Genomic DNA, 20,793 nt, shown 5'->3' on the forward strand with positions numbered 1-20,793 from the left:
GCACCAACACATCCAGCACCAACACATCCAGCACCAACACATCCAGCACCGCATCCAGCACCAACACATCCAGCACCAACACATCCAGCACCAACACATCCAGCACCCCATCCACCACCACCACATCCACCACCACCACCACCACATTCACCACCACCACCACATTCACCACCACCACCACATTCACCACCACCACATTCACCACCACCACGTCCACCACCACCACGTCCACCACCACCACGTCCACCACCACCACGTCCACCACCACCACGTCCACCACCACCACGTCCACCACCACCACGTCCACCACCACCACATTCACCACATCCACCACCACCACGTCCACCACCACTACATCCACGACCCCTACCACCATCACCACATCCACCACCCCCACCATCACCACATCCACCACCCCCACCACCACCACATCCACCACCCCCACCACCACCACATCCACCACCGCCACCACCACCACATCCACCACCCCCACCACCACCACATCCACCAACACCACCACATTCACCAACACCACCACATTCACCAACACCACCACATTCACCAACACCACCACATTCACCAACACCACCACATTCACCAACACCACCACATTCACCAACACCACCACATTCACCAACACCACCACATTCACCAACACCACCACATTCACCAACACCACCACATTCACCAACACCACCACATTCACCAACACCACCACATTCACCAACACCACCACATCCACCAACACATCCACATCCACCAACACATCCACATCCACCACCATCACATCCACCACCACATCCAGCACCACCACCACATTCACCACATCCACCACCACATCCACCACATCCACCACCACATCCACCAACACATCCACATCCACCACCATCACATCCACCATCGCATCCAGCACCACCACCACATCCACCACCACCATTACATCCACCAGATCCACCACCACCACATCTATCTGTGTGTGTGTGTGTGTGTGTGGCTCTGTGTGTGTGTGTGGCTCTGTGTGGCTATGTGTGTGTGTGTGGCTCTGTGTGTGTGTGTGGCTCTGTGTGTGTGTGTGTGGGTGCAAATGCAAAATCTCTCGCATTTGCGAGAGATTAAGCTATTGCCATTGTAAATGACAATACCATATATTTATTGGTTTAAAAAAAAATGAAAACAATAACATTTGCAATGCCAATAGCTCTAACTTTAACAAAGACGAGACCATTGCATTGTAAATGCTTGTTAGCTATTTTAGTCTGCTCAACGAAACCCCCGCATTGTTTAATTTTGTTCGGATAATCGCATGGATTTGATCTGAGGAGTGAGAGGCGTAGGAGACGTGACGGTACAATATTTCCGTGTTGTCCACGGGGTGGCGATATTTCCACATAATGAGACGTAAAAGTACCTAATGGTAAAAGTAAATGGGATTTCACTTTAAACTGTGACTCCAACGGGAAGACGTGTGGTTTTCTTGACATGCGTTTTTTTTGGTCAGGGGTTGAAATAAAGGGTTAGAAAAGCACTAAATCTTACCCAAACCAAGGAAGGTTAGACCTTCCCGGACAGTGGTGCTGACGGTCAGTTTACAGGCAACCATTTCTACTGAGGATCACAGTGCATCGAGTGACACCTTTTCGGATCAGAATACCGTCCATTTTTGGAAATTTCTGAGTGACACGTGGCAGGTACTTGAATTAGAATTTATGTAAGATCCTGTGCATTAATTGTAACAGGCCAATTATTCTCTGACTGCTTCAGTAAGCATTTATTAGTCGATTATTAGCCTTGAAAATACCTTTAAAGGGATGTATTAATAATGCATTCACTGTTGTGACTTTGTATTTCAAAGAGGAAAAACATGCCACCTTTTGCTGATTCTTGCAAGGTTTTATTTGGCCGGCCTTAACTTACAAATATTAGCCATGTCAGTAAAATGCCTGCCAGGTGGCAGCCATAAGTGTCATATAGGGATATAAACAGGAGTCTATACATGCAAGCTTTTGTGCACACCTACAATGGACTCTGTTTGGAGAAAAAAAATCTGGGTAATTTAATTTCCCGACTAACCTGCATTGAGGTGGAGGAAGTTTTAAGCGGAAGGAAGGTGTAAATAAACACATGTATTTGCCTAAAAAGAAACTGAAAGCCTTCTGCCTTTATCAGGAGTGTTTGCATGTCTGCACAGTTAAAGGAGACCTAAAAACGGTAATTGTAAATGCTGGGTGGGGCCTAGACCTCATCAGTGGTGACCGAATATTATCACAAGGTCCTGGTTTGAGGGCCCCACGGAGTTGGGGGAAGGTGGTTAACAAAGAAAAAAAAAATAAGTTGAGAAGCTAGAATCTGAATGGATTGCTGGAATCTTGCAATATTTATCCTCCTGATCTGACTGCTGTCTTCTTTCTCTTGCAGGCAGCTTCGCTGACGCGAGTTTTCAAATTATTCCGCGCACTAGGGCTGCGTCATCTGGTTGTGGTAGATAATCAAAACCGGGTAAGTACAAAGTTTCTAAATTCGGAATAAATGACACTTCACTCATGCAACTTTTATTAACCTGCTGTGTAGCATTACAAGAGCTTCCTAAACCTCACGCTCATCTCCCTGTTTACCTCCTAACTCATATTTATACATTGTTGTATCGTGCCTAAATCGATCCTCATCTTCCATCAGTATAATCAATAAAATGGGCCTGGTTGATAGCAGAAACATGGTATACCAGCCATAACAATACAGTGTAAAACACCATAACAAAATCACCAATCAAAAGATAAAATGCAAAATCCAGCACCCCGAGGGAAGCCATCAGCGTAGTCCATAAAGCACCTTGAGTGAATAGCAGCAGCATGGCATACAGACCATCAACCAGTGTATAAAACCAATCAACTAGAAGCAGGGCTCCGTGACTGCTGATAATTATTATGATACATAATTCACTGAAAGTTTACCATCCTATAACTTAAGTCAACCTAAAAAGCCCAGTGACATGACCAGCACATTTTGGGGTTTTCTCCTTAGGCCATAAATGGATTGCTTTGGAAATAATTCCTACCCCTCTAGTTTTGAGGATTGATCATAAATTGGTCCTTTGGGACAATTAACTCGGAACATAAACAAAGGATATGTTCCAAAGTTTCCTTCACCCATATTACAAAACCTACCTGCACTTATAGGAGCATTAACTACTCTCCATGTGCCCTCAACACACTCTGTCACTTGTCATCAAATCTATCTCCAGCTCACTACTGTTTTTCTCCCTCTCATCTCAAAACCCTGGGTGTATCTCCAGAAGGTTTGTCTGTTATTGAACACTCCCGCCTCACCCTTGCCCTCGGTTGTGAATCTTTGGGTTGGTAGAAGGGACATTTGACTGTTGGGTATGGCAGAATCAGGGTTTCAGTTGTTACCAGAAGCACATGCACCCCTGAATGTTTGATGCAGCCCCTTTGACAGACCCAGCCATCACACAAATTGTTGGAAAAACAAAATAATTAATTCATATAAAGCCCTTGCTGATATTTCAGTAACAAAAAGAGTGCTTTCTGCCGCCAAGAACCTGAAACCCAAACGCCCCTAACAGTTGACTTTTGGATACTTTATGTAGAGGTTCACAACTCTCAATGGCAAATATCTTTGTAACGATGTGGAGGAGGCCAACATGAGAACTATCTTCAGCCGTGTGCGTGTCCTGTGGTTATCTTGTGGGGGAATGGGAGAGCACAGCAAAGATGCTTGGTATCCCTCCTTGAATGTTTGATTTCAGTAGTGGAAGTGGGAAATGTTGCAGATGCTTTAGCCTTGAGAGCAATGAGCTTTACCTCCACCCACATAGTTTGTAATGGGTTGATTGTGTGACAAGCCGATTCAGAGATGTTGATCTTTGGCATATGATCTATATTGTCTGCTCCACTAAACCGAATTGATTTTGCATGGTTGGGAATGGGCATGCTCCAGGGTTATGGTATGATGACTGACCAAGGGCAGCAAGTCAAATAATGTGTATTAAAATAAGGTTTACATTGCCTGTGGCTCTTAAGGGCGCCTTGCTGTATTCAGACATTGTATCACCATGCTTGCATCCTTGCTGTCGTTAGTTGATACTGCAATTCTCATGATTTACTCCTTTGATTTGATTTTTTTCTTCTTGTTTATGTAGGTGGTGGGGATGGTAACCAGGAAAGACCTTGCTCGATACCGTATTGGGAAGGAAGGCTTGGAAGAGCTGTCTTTGGCGCAGACTTGATGCTCCTGGACTCTCGTCGTTCCGTAAAGACCATGGGCATCCGTCTGCCATTATGCTGCTATCAGTATTAAACAGCTCGTCGCCTAGCGAAAACATCCTTTCGAACGCTGGAACCGTGAGGCCTCTTTCTCAGAGTTTTGTATGACTGAGCAGGATTACTCGAGAGGACTAAACAACAGAATGGCCTGCTTGATGTCACACTTCCGGTCTACACGTGGCACTCCGCTTGTGACAGCCCGGGCCTTGACAGTGTCTTACTCCTCTTTCCAACAAGGTGATCGCCGCCCTTCTTGATCCTGGACAGACAGTGGTGCTCTAATGGGTATAACTTTTCTCTGTATGGCCCAGCCTCCACTCTGAAGGTGCTCATTCCCTCCTTACTTGTAGTGTTGTCCGATATCTCCCTTCCCTGGTGTGTCACACTCTTCCTCGCACAATAATGGTTTCTATGCAGTGTTAACCCTCCTAGTTTTATTAATTGATATTTACCTTATCCCTCTGAAAAGCCAGACCATTGTCTGTTATGTCTTGTAACATTACAACATTTGTTGACTGCAGCAAGTATTTTTATTTGTTTTATTGGGAGGGCTAGTATTTGCGTTAACATTATTTCAATAAGCAAGGCCCTCTCAGGCGATGTAAGAGTCAAAACATTTTGTGTAAATGATTATCTATATTGCAAACCTTTAATCTTTTTTTAACACCTGTTTTTAATTTATCCAAAAAAGTGAGATCCCGCCTTAGAGTTGCTGTTCAGTCTCCTGACAGCAACAGTGCTTGGTCATTGAGAAAAGCTCCTGGAGGTGCATGTTGGATACATCTTCCAGCAGTGGTTCTCCAGTGCTAAAACACTGCAGAAATGTACTCCTTTTGGAGCAACAGTATGCTGCAGGGAATGCCCTGGTGAGAGCACAGCTAAGGTAACCTGAAGTACACAGCAGAGCTGTGCGGTTGATGATGCAGAGAAGAATGTTGACAAATGGAAGCTCCACAGATGCAATAGTGTCGCTGATGCAACCCCAGAGTATTCACTCGGGCACTGCATTTATGTGAGGAAAGACTGGTTAGAACTCATTGAAACAAGCACCGATGGCCGAATTGGAGATGTAGTGTGTTAAAATGGTGCTTGTGATATTACCATTCATGCAGCATATAAGGCTGCACTGGGACTGCGCCCAGCCTCTTCTCACGAATGAGAGTGTCCTTGTGTAGATTAAGCTGTAGTTCTCCACAAATACTATGTTCTAAAACTGCCCTCATATGTACCCAGCCTGCCTCGGTCTCCTGTGCTGGGCCTGCTTTCAAAACTATCAAAATTTGAGTTTTTAAGAGTTGTAAGTCATGATAAATGAATACCTGTAGTATGGTGAACTATTGTGCTACACCCTATTAACGGTGATAGCTCTGAACATTCTGAAGTACATTCAGTCTTCTTTAACGTACTAGATAGGATTGGTGAGCATGGACAGTGCACCCGAACAATAATATGTACATCTTCACTGTAGTAACCTGCACAATAGGTTGTGTGGCCTCTGATGTGGTGTGTGCTCTTAAATTGAATCCGCCAAGTGGTAGAGACGGTGTACCTTTGAAATCTGGAACTACAATTAGAAAGAGGACATGGCTTATCTTTTATTTGTTGTTTGTTCAGTCAGTAGCTGACTCTACCCAGTTTACAAGCTTTGTGCACCCATGTGTTCCATTGTAAAAATTGTGTTTTAACTTTAACCACTGTGTGCTTTAACTTTAATGGATGCCATTTTTCTTCAAAGTCTTAAACTTTTGGAATAGCCTCATTGGCCAGTTTTACAGCGGCACCCGTCTATATATATCTCGCCCTGGGGGCCTCCAATTACTGTTTCCTTTATTTGCTATAGGTATTTGGTATGACCATAATTTTCACATTGGTGTAGGTCTGTAAATATATTGTTCCTTGCAAAAGTTCTAGTTGAAGCTTCGCCTACTTTAAGTCGTTAAGTGCTGCAGAGAATTCGGCCAGGACATATTGAGGACAAAGCCGCTCCAGGGATTATGTGCTCTAAGTAGCCCTTCGCAGAAGAGTGCCTATAGTGCCTTGTCTTATAACATTTTGAAGGAGTGTGCATCCTAGGTCATGTTCACCCTTTTTAATGTTACTTTACACCATTTCACGTTAACTCATGGCAATCGCGTGCTTGGTGCCAAAACTGAGGGATTTTATTTGCAGTCCACATAAGAGGGTGTCCCTCCCTAAAAACCTGCTGAGCTGTGTCATTTTAAGGACAGGTGCAGTTAGACCACAACCCTTTTTGAGACCGATTGAGGCCTCCCCAAGAGCAAGCATGAATCAACGAGAATGTGATACAGCTTTGCTTTGTTCTTCAAAGTTGTACAAAAACCACTGTATCAATAGCTCGCGGGTCATTGCACTACACGCCAACTAAGCACTTCTAGTTTAATGTGACGCTTAGTGTTGTGAGGTTTGCATTGTAGGATGGATATAAGAACTTTGCACTCTTTTCATACTCTGGCAAAACAATAAATTAATGTGAATGTTGGTTACCCAAGTTATCCTATGAAATGTTATGGAAACATATCTTCTACACTTTCCTTAGGTCTCGTTTTCTACACTTTCCTTGGGTCTTGTAGGTAAATGAATAGCGATGGTGTTAGTGTTTTTTAATCCGCAGAAGAATGTGCCCAATAGAAGAGTCATGCTACCATAATTTCCGGTCTAACTATATCCTTCCCAGTGATACTTAATGTCCTGTTTTCTCAGGGATGTGCTTGCCTTGTAGGATAACCAAGGACTGCTCAAAAGCACCAGTTATCCCAGAGGGTTGTCCCGTTCAGCACCCTGTTACACAGCACCTTTCCTTTCCTTCCAATGCAAATTATAAGATATTAATGGCACCAAACGTCTCCATAAGCCATCCCAAAAGATGAGGAATTTGTAGTAAAAAGAGCATCCTTATAAATCACTGTTAACCTCAAACGAGTTCCTGCTTCTCTGTATCTGAATAAAAGAGGGCTATCAGAAGAGCGAGTTAGCGATCAATGTCAACGAACTGTAAATTTTGACAATGTAAGCAATAAAAATTTTGATTATGAATAACTGGTGTCCTTTCTGTTAAATCGTTGTCCGCAAGTGCCTTAGAAATATCCATTTGATGGCTTGCACCATCTTATTTTTTGTGTGTACTTTTTTAAGCACATATTTTTATTCATATATCTATTGCAACAGATCAATCACATCAAGGTAAAAGGAAGAAGTTTGACTGTATATATGTATGATGGAGCAGGGTTCACTCTGGTAGGATGAGTATCAGTCCATGCAAGTGGACCAATGAGCAAGGTGGAGAGGGAGTAAGATGGCAAGGTAGAGAGGGAGTAAGATGGCAAGGTAGAGAAGGGAGTAAGAGGACGTGAAGGCGTAGTATGGGCACTCCACTGGAGGAGTATGGTGTGCGGGGTGTACTAAGAGAAAGCACATAGAGATACAGATCTAGGTTTCTTTAGAGACTTGACATGAGTCATGTTCCATGATGCTGCTTTCCTTGTGGATTTGTTTTTCAAGTCTGCTTGGTAACGTTTGTATCATGGTCCAGGTCTGTCCCCACCTTGTATTGCAACCTTCCAAGTGTTGTTGAAAGCAGTGCTTAATTGAGGGTATGAGCTTATTTTTTTGTTTGCTTAGTTTAGCTTATAAACTCAAATAGCAGCCAATATATAGATTTCCTGGAAAATGCTTTGTATCGAGTGCAGAGGGGATTAAAAGGATCCGGGATTAGAAACCTGGTTTTTAGCGAAGCATGAAAGAATTTGTCAAGGTTAGTAAATTTCTTGACCTTACCCTGGCACTGAAGTGTTGTACGAGATTAGACGCTCTAGTCAACCGAGGGCGTTTTATGCATCTATTGCCATGCCATGCCAGATTGTGTCATTCTATCTTTTAATGGATGCAATGAATTCTGGTTGGAAAGCTTTTTTGTTCTGAGTTTACCAGTTGTTGGATGATAGATTAAAGTTTCAAAGCAATAATCTTTGAACGAATTTTAAAATATGTCTTTTCCTCGGGTGTGAGAGTCACTGTGGCTTCGGTGAATGATCGTTTAAGTGTTTGTTGCTGATAAAAGGGGTGTATTGCAAGGAGTCTCAGTTCTTCATGAAAATACTTTTTTAAATTCTGGTGGGAAGCGATCTGTTCCTGTTGGTTTTCTTTTCCTTAAGACTGTGGTTCTTCTGGGGCTCTCTTTCTCTGCAATACCTTCTTCAAGGTTCGAAAATGTTGGTGTATTAAGTGTAGGCGTGCCTTAATAGCAACCTCACTGGAGTGCATCAGCCCTGCTTCCGATTCGATTTCCTCAGGATCACCCATGTCCCACCTCCATCTCTTCCTGAGTTGATGCAGTGAATCTGACATATTGTTAATCGTTCTGTACCTCTGGGATATTGCCTCTCTGGGGGTGAGGGGGGGGGGGGTTGGGTTGTTTGGGCAAATCCATTATCTCTATGTCCCCCAGGCCACGAGGGATGATGAAGTTGTGCATGTTTTAAAAAGTGAGTCTGGTGCAGATGGTAGTCCTATTGGGCCTAGAAGATGGGCAAAATGTCTCCTGCCTCAATGATATCTCCAACTTTACAAATACCTACAGTGTCCCATGCCCTAAATCCCTATAGCTTCACTACCTCTTTCAACCACATCCCTTTTCAAAGAGGCGTCTCAATGGTGACCTTGTGCGTAGAAGTGACACAGTGAAATCTATTAGATTTCACTGCGCCACTTCTAGGACGCAAATGCGTCAATATCTTACGCCTGCCTCATGGTAGGCGTAAAACTGATGCAGGCACATTTAACATGGGACTTGCCCATGTGTAAATGACCCATTGCTGGAGTTGCCTCACTTTTGTGACACACTCCAGCAATGCGTCATTTTTGCGCCTACAGATACTTCAGAAATACTGACGTATCTGTAACTCCTTGCGACATGATGCGTCATACTGTAAATATGATCAAAGAACAGTGAGCGACCCAAAATACCCTTGAGGGCTTGGGTAATTAGATAAAGGGGTAAAATTGCCTTCAAGGGAATTCGTTTGAATAATGTATGTTGATTTTAGATTAATTTAGAAGGATAACTTAATGATCCCTATGTGTAATTGATACACTACATAAGGTATTTTGAATGACCTCAACAAGGTCTTGACATATACACAACATATAAACAACAAGCACAAGGGTGTATTTTAGAAAAATAGAATTTATCAAAAAAATTAAGTGGAAAACAATATCATATACAGATGAAAACAATTCAAATAGCAATTAGTACCTGCAGTCCTAATTGCGATTTGAATTGTTTTCATCTGTATATGATATTGTTTTCCACTTAATTTTTTTGATAAATTTGCGATATTTGTTGCTGCCTCTTATTCAAGGCAGAGTATTCTGAAATCCTCAACAGTTTTGTGAGGTCAAATCTACGGGTCTATTTTCAAATAAATTACCAAAATAAGAAACCCCTTCGACATGGTTTAGCTCTGAATGTACCACAGCTCTAAAAGCCCTTAATAAAATACCCCGTTACATATCTGATGTTAGGGAAGCAAGAAACATCTATAAGCAAGCCATGGAGAAGAGCAAACAGGAGATTCGAAGGAGGGCATGGGAGGATCTAAATGAAGCCGCTTTGCAGAGAGAAACCAGGATATAATAAATTGCCCCTTTTTTTCGGAATGCTCACATGGCAATATTGAGTGCTCTATTACCGAACAAGAATGGATTAGCCATTTTCCCCTCATTTATATTCGAGATAAGGTGGAAGGAGGGGGACAATTGGTTAATAGGGTTGACTTCCTGCCCCCCCCAAGAAAATTAGGTAACACATTTTTATAGATCTTAAATCTGTAACCAAAACAATTAAGGGTGCTGCTAGTGGGAAAACCCCTGGCCAAAATGGGGTACCCATTGATCTGTTTAAATTCAATGAGGAGTTTTGGGCACCCTTGCCACTAATGTACTGAGGGCAGCAGTGAAGGGAGAAGTGATTGATTCCTGGAGAGAAGCCATCATAGTGCTCATTTATAACAAGTATTGGCATAGCTAATAGGTCTCGCTTTTGGGACCTTTTAAGTATTTAGGTATGCAGCTCAATATCCTTGGTGCAACCACATCAACTGTTGCGTGGCTAAACACTTATAAGGTCTAAAAGGCAAGACCTATTGGCTATGCCAATGCTTGTTATTTTTTGTTCTTGGGGGAAACTGGGCTAGTGCCAGGAGGGTCAAGGGTGAGTGGCAGGGAGGTGAGGACTGAATGCCCACAGGGGCAGGGGGGACTGTCAGGCCATGGGGGTGAAGTGAGTGCCACAGAGGTGAGGAGTGAGTGCCAGGGAGATGAGACGTAAGAGTCAGGAGGGTCAAGGGTGAGTGCCAGGGAGGGGAAGGGTGAGTACCGAGAAGGGGAGGTATGAGTGCTAGGGGTAAGGGGTAGCTGCCAGCCAGGGGGGTGAAGGACTAGTGCCACAGAGGTGAAGGTTGAGTGCCAGGTCAGGGGGATGAAGGGTGAGTGCCTGGGAGATGAAGGTTGAGTGAAATGGAGGTGAGATGTAAGAGTCAGGAGGGTCAAAGGTGAATGGCAGGGAGGGCAAGGGTGAGTGCAAGGGGTGAAGGGTAGCTGCCAGGCCAGGGGGATGAAGGGCTAGTGCCATGGAGGTGAAGGGTGAGTGCCAAGGGGGCGAGTAGTGAATGCCAGGAGGGACATGAGTGAGTGTCAGGGAGGGGGAAGGATATGTGCCAGGGAGGGGAAATATGAGTACCAGGAGGGTCGAGGGTGAATGTCAGGCCGGTGACAGTTGAGTGTCACAGAGAGTAAATGCTGAGTGCCAGAGAGGGAGAAGGGTGAGTGTGAGGAGTGACTGCCAGGTGTGAGAAGTGACTGCCAGGCCTCAGGTGTGAAGGGTGAGTGCCAGGGAGGTGAGGGGTGAGTGACAGACTGCAAACAGTAGTGAGCTGGGGTCTAGAAGGAGGTGCAGAGATAATCACCCGGTGTGTGCCAGGCTGGGACGCAGCAGTGCCAGGCCAGACTTGGGTGGGTGCAAGAACCTCTGAAAGGCGGGTGCCAGGTCACTCGTAACCTTAGTACAGGAGTGGGGTGCGCAGGAGAGAGTAACATCTTCAAATAATAAACTATTCAAAATCCTGAGGTAGTTGGGTGTGGTGTGTTTGTGTGTGTGTGGTTGTGTGCGTGGTTGTGTGTGTGTGGGTGGTTGTGTGGCTGTGGTTGTGTGTGTGTTGTGTTTGTGGTTATGGGTGTGGTTAGGTGTGTGGTTGGGTGTGTGCTTGTGTGTGGTTGGGTGTGTGCTTGTGTGTGGTTGGGTGTGTGGTTCTTTGTGTGTGGTTGTGTGTTTGGGGTTGTGTGTGTGTGGTTGAGTGTGTGGTTGAGTGTGTGGTTGAGTGTGTGGTTGAGTGTGTGGTTGAGTGTGTGGTTGAGTGTGTGTATGTGTGTGGGTGGTTGAGTATGTGGTTGTGTGTGTGGGAGTGTGTGTGTGGTTGTGTGTGTGTGGTTGTGTGTGTGTGTGGGGTTGTGTGTGGGTGGTTGTGTGTGTGTTGTGGTTGTGTGTGTGTTGTGGTTGTGTGTGTGTTGTGTGTGTGTGTTGTGGTTGTGTGTGTGTGTTGTGGTTGTGTGTGTTGTGGTTGTGTGTTGTGGTTGTGTGTGTGTTGTGGTTGTGTGTGTGTTGTGGTTGTGTGTGTGTTGTGGTTGTGTGTGTGTGTTGTGGTTGTGTGTTGTGGTTGTGTGTTGTGGTTGTGTGTGTGGTTGTGTGTGTGTGTATGGTTTTGTGTGTGTGTGTTGTGGTTGTGTGGTTGTGTGTGTGTGTTGTGGTTGTGTGTGTTGTGGTTGTGTGTGTTGTGGTTGTGTAGTTGTGGTTGTGTGTGTGTGTAGTTGTGGTTGTGTGTGTTGTGGTTGTGTGTGTAGTTGTGGTTGTGTGTGTAGTTGTGGTTGTGTGTGGTGTGGTTGTGTGTTGTTAGAAAGGCAGACCCCGGGGAGACAGAAGGTGTCTGACCGAACACCCCGGAACCCACCAATCCTTATGGAATAGGCCGAGCGCCGTCGAGAGGCCTCCTGGGTGAGGTCCCTCTTCGACAATCATAACAGGCGAGCAATCACACCACTACCAATGGACACCACACAAGAGTAGATTCGTAAGAGGCTTTTCATATAGAATGAAGGCAAGTTATCGTGGCAATAAGTACACAGGGATCGAGGGATCAGTAGAGTCTCAGTATCAGGGAAAGGGGGTAGCGGGACAGTCTCGGTACCCTACAGGTACTAGGATACCCGGCACCCAGCTCTCAATCCTTTAGCTGGGGGGGTGCAGGGAGCCGCGACAGCGTCAGCAGGGCTCCGAGGGTAGTTCAGCGTAGTCGGGCCGCGACAACGTCAGCAGGGCTCCGAGGGTGGTTCAGCGTAGTCGGGCCGCGACAGCGTCAGCAGGGCTCCGAGGGTGGTTCAGCGTAGTCGGGCCGTGACCGCGTCAGCAGGGCTCCGAGGATGGTTCCAGGTACAAGAGTTCTTATCAGGATCAGCCGCGACAAGGTCCGCAGGGCTTCGACTCCAGGATACAACTAGAGTCTCAATCCAGGGCTATCCCAGATATAGGACTGGAGTCCTTTGATGTCCGGACCCCCGCGCCTGGGGGCCAGAGGGGCCGGGATGATGGTGTCCAGACACCCAGCAGGGGGGTGGAGCCAGCGCCCAGGGAGGCCGGAGGCTGATCAATACCAGGCGTTCGGGGACTGCCGGAGGGCCATCAAAACTCCCCTCCTCTTTGGATCCGTCGAGTGGCCACTACCACCTGGGGGATCTGGGTGCCTCGATGTCGGGGCTTCGCTGGGGTCAGGCCGAGGCCACGTGTTCGGGACGTGATGGGCCCAAGATGGAGTCGGGCCGGGTATGGTGGTCCGGGGTGGTAGCCGGACCTGCAGAGTTGGGGTGCATAGGTTCGCCGGGTCCCAGGGGGGAAGAGTCGTGGGTTACCAGGGTGGCTGCTCTCGTCGAGAGTTCGTGCTGGGTAGTGCCAGGGGGGCGACAGCGGGTCGACGGAGGGCCGATGTCGTCCCGGGCCCGCCATGCGGGAGGGGTAGGACCACGCCACGAGGCTGGGTCCAACATGTGTGTGTAGTTGTGGTTGTGTGTGTAGTTATGTGTAGGGGTGTGTGGTGTGGTTGTGTGTGGTGGTGTGGTTGTGTGTGTTTGGGTGTGGTTGTGTGTGTGGTTTTGTGTTTGTGTGTGTGGTTATGTGTGTTTGGGTGTGGTGTGGTGTGCGTGTTTGGGTGTGGTGTGCGTGTTTGGGTGTGGTGTGCGTGTTTGGGTGTGGTTGTGTGTGTGGTTTTGTGTTTGTGTGTGTGGTTTTGTGTTTGTGTGTGTGGTTTTGTGGTTGTTTGTGTGGTTTTGTGTTTGTGTGTGTGGTTGTGTGTGTGCGTGGTTGTGTGTGTATGGTTTTGTGTGTGTGTGGTTGTGTGTGTTGTGGGCAGTGATTGTGTAGTTGTGTGTGTGGTTGTGTGGTGGTGTGTGTGTGTGTGTTGTGGTTGTGTGTGTAGTTGTGGTTGTGTGTGTGTGTGTGTGTATGTATGGTTGTGTGTGTGGTTTTGTGTGTGGTTGTGTGTGTGGTTGTGTGTGGTTTTGTGTGTGTGTGTGTGTGTGTGGGTTTGTGTGTGTGGTTGTGTGTGTTGTGGTTGTGTGTGGTTGTGTGTGTTGTGGTTGTGTGTGTGGTTGGTTGGTTGGTTGTGTGTGGTTGGTTGGTTGTGTGTGTGGTTGTGTGTGTGGTTGTTTGTGTGGTTGTGTGTGTGTATATGTGGGTGTGTTGTGTGTTGTGGTTGTGTGTGTGGTTGTGTGTGTGTAAGTGGTTGGGTGTGGTTGTGTATGTTGTGGGCGTGTATGTGTGTGGTTGTGTGTGTGTGTTGTGGTTGTGTGTGTAGTTGTGTGTATTTGTTTGTGGTTGTGTGTGTGGTTATGTGTAGTGGGGTGTGTGGGTATGTGTGGGGTTGTGTGTGTTTGTATGTGTGATTGAGTGGTTGTGCATGTAGTTGTGTGTCTGGTTGTGGTTTTGTGTGTGGTAGTGTGTGTGGCTGTGGTGTGTGCGATTATGTGTAGGGGTGTGGTTATGTGTAGGGGTGTGGGTGTGGTTATGTGTGGGGTTGTGTGTGTTTGGATGTGGTTGTGTGTGGGGTTGTGTGTGGTTGTGTGTGTTGTGGGTGTGGGTGGGTGTGGTTGTGTGTGTGGTGTGTTTTGTGGTTGTGTGGGTGTTGTGGGTGTGTGGCTGTGTGTGTGTGGTTGTGTGTGTGTGTGGTTGTGTGTGTGTGGTAGGTTGTGTGGGTGTGTGTGGTTGTGTGGGTGTGTGTATGTATGTGTGGTTGTGTTGGTGTGTGTTGTGGTTTTGTGTGTGGTTGGTTATGTTTGTGTGTGTGGTTGGTTTTGTGGTTGGGTGTGTGTGTGGTTGGTGGTGTGGGTGTGGTTGGTTGTGTGTGTGTGGTTGGTTGTGTGGTTGGTTGTGTGTGTGTGGTTGGTTGTGTGTGTGTGGTTGGTTGTGTGTGTGTGGTTGGTTGTGTGGTTGGTTGTGTGGGTGTGGTTGGTTGTGTGTGTGTGGTTGTGAGTGTGGTTGGGTGGAGTTGTGTGTGTGGTTGTGTGTGTGGTTGTGTGTGTGGTTGTGTGTGTGGTTGTGGTTGGGTGTGATTGTGTGTCTGTGGTTGTGTTTGTGTGTGGGGTTGAGTGTGTGATTGTGTGTGGGTTGTGGTTGTGGGTGTGTGTGTGGGTGTGTGTGTGGGTGGGTGTATGTGTGTGGTTGTGTGTGGTGTGGTTGTGTGGGTGTTGTGGTTGTGTGGGTGTTGTGGTTGTGTGGGTGTTGTGGTTGTGATTGTGTGTGTGGTTGTGTGAGTTTGGTTGTGGTTGGTTGTGGGTGTGGGTGTGGTTGTGTTTGTGGGTGTGGTTGTGTGTGTGGTTGGTTATGTGTGTGGTTGGTTATGTGTGTGGTTGGTTATGTGTGTGGGTTGGTTATGTGGGTGTGGTTGGTTGTGTGAGTGTGGTTGGTTGTATGTGTGGTTGGTTTGTGTGTGTGTGGTTGGTTGTGTGTGGTTGGTTGTGTGGGTGTTGTGGTTGTGATTGTGTGTGTGGGTGTTGTGGTTGTGTGTGTGTGTGTGTGTGTGGTTGTGTGTGTGTGTGTGTGTGGTTGTGTGTGTGTGTGTGTGGTTGTGTGTGTGGTTGTGTGTGTGTGTGGTTGTGTGGTTGGTTGTGGGTGTGGTTGTGTGGGTTGGTTATGTGCGTGGGTTGGTTATGTGTGTGGGTTGGTTATGTGTGTGGGTTGGTTATGTGTGTGTGGGTTGGTTATGTGTGTGTGGGTTGGTTATGTGTGTGTGGGTTGGTTATGTGTGTGGGTTGGTTATGTGTGTGTGGGTTGGTTATGTGTGTGTGTGGTTGGTTATGTGTGTGTGTGTGGTTGATTATGTGTGAATGTGGTTGGTTGTGTGTGGGGTTGGTTGTGTGTGTGTGGGGTTGGTTGTGTGTATGTGTGTGGTTGCATGCGTGTGTTGGTGTGGTTGTGTGTGTATGTGTGGTTGCATGTGGTTGTGGGTGTGGTTGCATGTGGTTGTGGGTGTGGTTGTGTGTGTGTGTGTGGTTGGTTGTGTGTGTGTGTGGTGTGTGTGTGTGTGGTTGGTTGTGTATGGTTGGTTGTGTGTGGTTGATTGTGTGTGTGTGGTTGGTTGTGTGTGTGTGCGTGTGTGTGTGTGTGTGTGTGTGTGTGTGTGTGTGTGGTTGGTTGTGTGTGTGTGTGTGGTTGGTTGTGTGTGTGTGGTTGGTTGTGTGTGTGTGGTTGGTTGTGTGTGTGGTTGGTTGTGTGTATTGGTGTGGTTGTGTGTGGATGTGTGTGTGGTTGCATGTGGGTGTGGTGTGTGTGTGTGGTTGGTTGTGGGTGTGTGTGGTTGGTTGTGTGTGTGGTTGGTTGTGTGTGTGGTTGGTTGTGTGTGGTTGGTTGTGTGTATTGGTGTGGTTGTGTGTGGATGTGTGTGTGGTGTCATGTGGGTGTGGTTGTGTGTTTGTGGTTGTGTGTGTGTGTGTGGTTGTGTGTATGTGTGGTTGTGTGTGTATATGTGTGGTTGTGTGTGTGTATGTGCGGTTGTGTGTGTGTGTGTGGTTGCATGTGTGTGTTGGTGTGGTTGTGTGTGTGGTTGCATGTGAGTGTGTGTTATTAAGGTGATCCTAGGGGGAGGCAGCAGTTGTCTGGCCGACCACCCCGAGACCCACCTCTCCTTCTGGAGTTGGCCGAGCGCCATCGAGAGGCCTCCTGGCGAGGTTCCCCTCCTAAAATCGTACAGCCGAGCAATCACACCACTACAAATGGATACCACACCAGGATAGATTCTTAGAGTCTTTATCAGCAATCAAAGGCAGGTTCTCTCAGCAATATATATACACACGGATCGAGGGATCCTTAACGATTCAGTAACTGGGGGAATGGGGTAGCGGGACAGTCTTTAGTACCAGCCGGGCACAGAGATACCCCACGCTCAGCTCTCAATCCTCGAGCTGGGGGGTTCCGCAAGGCCGGGCCGCGGCAGCGCCAGCAGGGCTCCGAGTTGGTTCAGCGAGGTCGGGCCGCGGCAGTGCCAGCAGGGCTCCGAAGATGGTTCAGCGAGGTCGGGCCGCGGCAGTGCCAGCAGGGCTCCGAAGATGGTTCAGCGAGATCGGGCCGCGGCAGCGCCAGCAGGGCTCCGAAGAGGGTTCAGCGAGGTCGGGCCGCGGCAGCGCCAGCAGGGCTCCGAAGATGGTTCAGGGTTCAAAGTAGCGAGTTCTTCCCAGGATCAGCCGCGATTTTACCTGCAGGGCTCTCGACTCCAGGATACAACTGCCGACCCGTTCCAGAGCTGCCCCAGATATAGGTCTGGAGTCCTTTGATGTCCGGACCCTCACGCCTGGGGGTCAGAGGGTCTGGGATGAGAGTGTCCAGACACCCAGCAGGGGGGTGGATGTTGGGGTTTGCCTGCAACAGAGAGCATCCCTTTTAAAATAGCTGGAGACCAGTTGTATTCATTATATAAAGTTTGCTTGTCAAGATGTCAAAAGCAAAATACTATTGGCATTAAGAGACTTTGGTAAAGAACTTTAATGTACAGCTGTTTCTTTATACATGATGGTGCATGTTAATGAGTTTTGTCCATTTGACTGTAGCAAGGCTTGTTGATTAAGTTGATGGGCTCGTTTTCATTTGCACATGATGAAGACTGTTTACCAGAACCCTAGTCAGCGCTGCACGTTCCTAACTGTAGAACCTGGAAACGTGCAGCGCGTGAGAGGCCCCGCCCGCCCCTGCCTATAAAAGCCGGCTTGGAACTTTGTCGGTTGCTTGTGATCGTCGAACCTCAGCTTACCTGCATAGCCTGCATCCTCCGTCCTCCTTTGATTCCTCACTTACCCGTATTTCTTGTCTTGTCGTCCTCCTTCGTGAAGCCTCATCCTTCCTTCCCTCAGCGCTGGAAACCATCGCATCTGTGCTGATCCTCCTCCGGAGTCATCCCCTGCATTTCTGGTTAACTTCGGACATCTCTAGCCAAGGTTCCGCCTGCAATAAGAAGCAGAAGAAAAGAAAGACATTAATCAGGTATCACGCGTGAATACCAGTGCACTGAAAGTAAGTGTAATTATTATTTTTTAAGCAGCGAACTTATTTTTCGGACTCAGTGGATAAATCCCAGACTCATTTGCAAACTGTGCAAATGCATCGACTTTTGAAGGTGAAAGAAGTTTATTTCTCTGAACAAAGTACTTTTGTGCACTACTCCAAATCAATGCAAAAATCCCAGTGCTTATTAAACGATCGTTTTTTTGAGAGGTGAAACAGTTTTGGATGGAATTCAGAGTTTGAATCAAAAGACTTTGAAATGCAGCAGAGGATCTAGTCTCATCTCATTTATAATTCACGAAGCAATTTAGCAGAGTTTATTTATAAGCATCAGTGGACCAATACTAAGTGAGTAGCGCCATCTCATGGATACAGGTGGAATCAATATTTAGGATTCTTATTTTGAATCAAGCTACACTTTATCTAATGTGATATTGTTTTTGTTTAAAGGAAAGAAGCTACACTAAATTCAGGTCCACAGTTCTGGCGAGCTATTGAGCCAGAGCAGAGAGGTATTGTTGGTGTTAATGTTTTAACATATATTCTTATATAAGAAATCTTAGAATCAAGAAAAGTATAAAGTGTTTGTTCTAACTTTTATTTGTTTAGATATCACGCTGCCAAGAATCCAGCTCTTAAGGGTCCAACTACCAGTGGAGCAGTCTTCAGCCTTCCAACAGAAGATTACAGGATATTCAGGTAACTGATTCTTGACAGAATCACAAGCCTAATCCTACTTCTGTTGGAAAGATGAACACCGATGTAAATCAAGATACCATTGATGTTTCTGAAATGGCTCAAGCTTTAAGTGAAGATGTGGCTTGTTCTGAATCAGTTACAGTGCTTTTACAACAAATGCGTTTAGAGTTAGATCATTTAAAGCAAGAAAATGAGACCTTAAACCAAGACTTAATGCGTTATAAGCCTAGAGAGAACTTGTGGGGTTCACCTGTTCCTCCTACTTTTAAACCATCTTTTAACGCAGATACTAGACCTAAAACTCCGAAACCCTTATTTTCTCCAGTGGAGGTCACAGTTAATGTCCCTAATGTCGTGCCTTTAGCAGCCCCATAGCGTTTTAATGGAGACAGCAGTAAGTTTCAAGTATTCTTAAATCAGTGTCAGTTACATTTTGTCTGTAAGCCTCAACAGTTTCCTACTGATGTCACTAAGGTGGCTTTTGTGTTATCTTATTTAGGGGGAACAGCTGCCAATTGGTCTATTCCCTATGTGGATCGAGATGATCCAATTTTGCATAATTGGAATTTGTTTAAGAGGACGATGACTCGTTTGTTTGCAAAACATACTTGTATACAAGCTAGTGATAATGAGCTTTTAAATCTAAAACAGGGAACAAAGGATTTATTAACCTATCTTACTTCTTTTAATCGTCTGCTAACAGAAACTCAATGGCCAGAAGAAAAACGAGTGTCTCTTTTTTATAAAGGATTAAGAGATGATTTAAAGGATGCCTTGGCCCATATAGTGGATCTCCCTGACGATTATTCAGATTTTGTTGATTTGGTGGTCAAGCTAGACCATCGTTTAGGTGAGAGAAAGGGGGATAGAGCTAAAACTGAATCTAGATTATCATTTTTTAAGCATGAAAAGAAGGAAGTTGAGAGTAAACTTCCAGAACCTATGCAGATAGGTACACTCAGAGGGCCTTTGACAACTGAAGAAAAGGAAAGACGGAGGAAACTTCAGTTGTGTTTATATTGTGGCAAGTCTGGTCATTTTGCTAGAGAGTGCCCAGTAAAGCCAAAGACACCTAAGAAAGTGAATGTGTTAACTTCCATGGAATCGGAGTCGGAAAACTGAAAGGCTCGACAAGGGCAGAGGTCACTTGTTCGAGAGAGTCATAATCAGACCTCATTTTCTGCTGCCTTTACTGTGCCACAAATTCCAAAACATTTTTTAACCCCTTCCACGCTCATGACGAGGTGGGCTCGTCATGGTGTAGCCTCCTCGCACACTGATGACGAGCCCAGCTCGTCATAAAACAAGTAAAATAGCAATTTCCAGCACAGGAGGGAAATTGCCTTAGCAGCCATGGAGTTAATACATGTGATCTTAATTGTGAGTACACAGTTCAGATATACACTGCCTGTGTTATTGGACTGTGGTGCCACAGGAAATTTTGTGGATATTACTTTGGCAAAAAGACTAGATCTACCTATAGTTTTGAAAACACATCCAGAAACAGTGTGTGCTGTAGACGGTTCAGATCTAACTTCAGGCTTGATTACTAAAAAGACTAGTCCATTGACCATGGTGTGCCAAAATGGTCATACAGAAGAAATTAGCTTTGACTTGATAGATACTCCCAATTTTGGTCTCATATTGGGAGTACCTTGGCTCACTACTCACAATCCAAAGATTGATTGGGTGGCCAGAACGGTAACTTTAGATTCATCCTTTTGCCGTGCTAATTGTTATAGAGAAGCAACACAGGATCATCTTTCAGTGTTGCATTGTGCAATTACTGCTTCAGTAAACAACACAGGTATCCCTTCAGAATATTTGGAATTTCAGGATGTCTTTGACCCAGTTAAAGCTAGTGTTTTGCCACCTCATCGCTCCTACGATTGTTGTATAGATTTGATCCCTGGAGCTCCTCTCCCTAGTAGTAGAGTGTATGATTTAACTGAAAAAGAGACTCTTTATTTAAGAACATATTTGGACGAATTACTACAATCTGGATTCATTAGACACTCCACATCACCGGTGTCCTCGCCCCTTTATTTTATTCCGAAACCAGATGGCTCTCTGCGCGCCTGTATCGATTATAGGGGATTAAATAAGGCAACAATTAAAAATAAGTATCCGCTCCCCTTAATACCGGTGCTTTTAGATCAACTTAGACACTCCACTATTTACACCAAATTGGATTTACGAGGA

The 20,793-nt window shown here is 46.0% G+C and overlaps 1 protein-coding gene across 2 annotated transcripts in view; it reads left to right on the forward strand.

Moving 5' to 3' along the window:
• The window catches only part of CLCN7 (Cl-/H+ antiporter 7), a 353,427-nt gene extending 346,093 nt beyond the window's left edge, over positions 1–7,334 (forward strand). For both annotated transcript variants that reach the window (XM_086941381.1, XM_086941382.1), the window contains 2 exons: positions 2,416–2,496; positions 4,157–7,334. In XM_086941381.1, the coding sequence (XP_086797507.1) occupies positions 2,416–2,496; positions 4,157–4,243 (168 nt within the window). In that variant the 3' untranslated portion in view covers positions 4,244–7,334. The remainder of the gene's footprint in view (positions 1–2,415; positions 2,497–4,156) is intronic.
• The last annotated feature ends 13,459 nt before the right edge of the window (positions 7,335–20,793 follow it).

The sequence above is a fragment of the Lissotriton vulgaris genome, chromosome 10 (genome assembly GCF_964263255.1).
Source record: "Lissotriton vulgaris chromosome 10, aLisVul1.2, whole genome shotgun sequence".
Taxonomy (NCBI): domain Eukaryota; kingdom Metazoa; phylum Chordata; class Amphibia; order Caudata; family Salamandridae; genus Lissotriton; species Lissotriton vulgaris.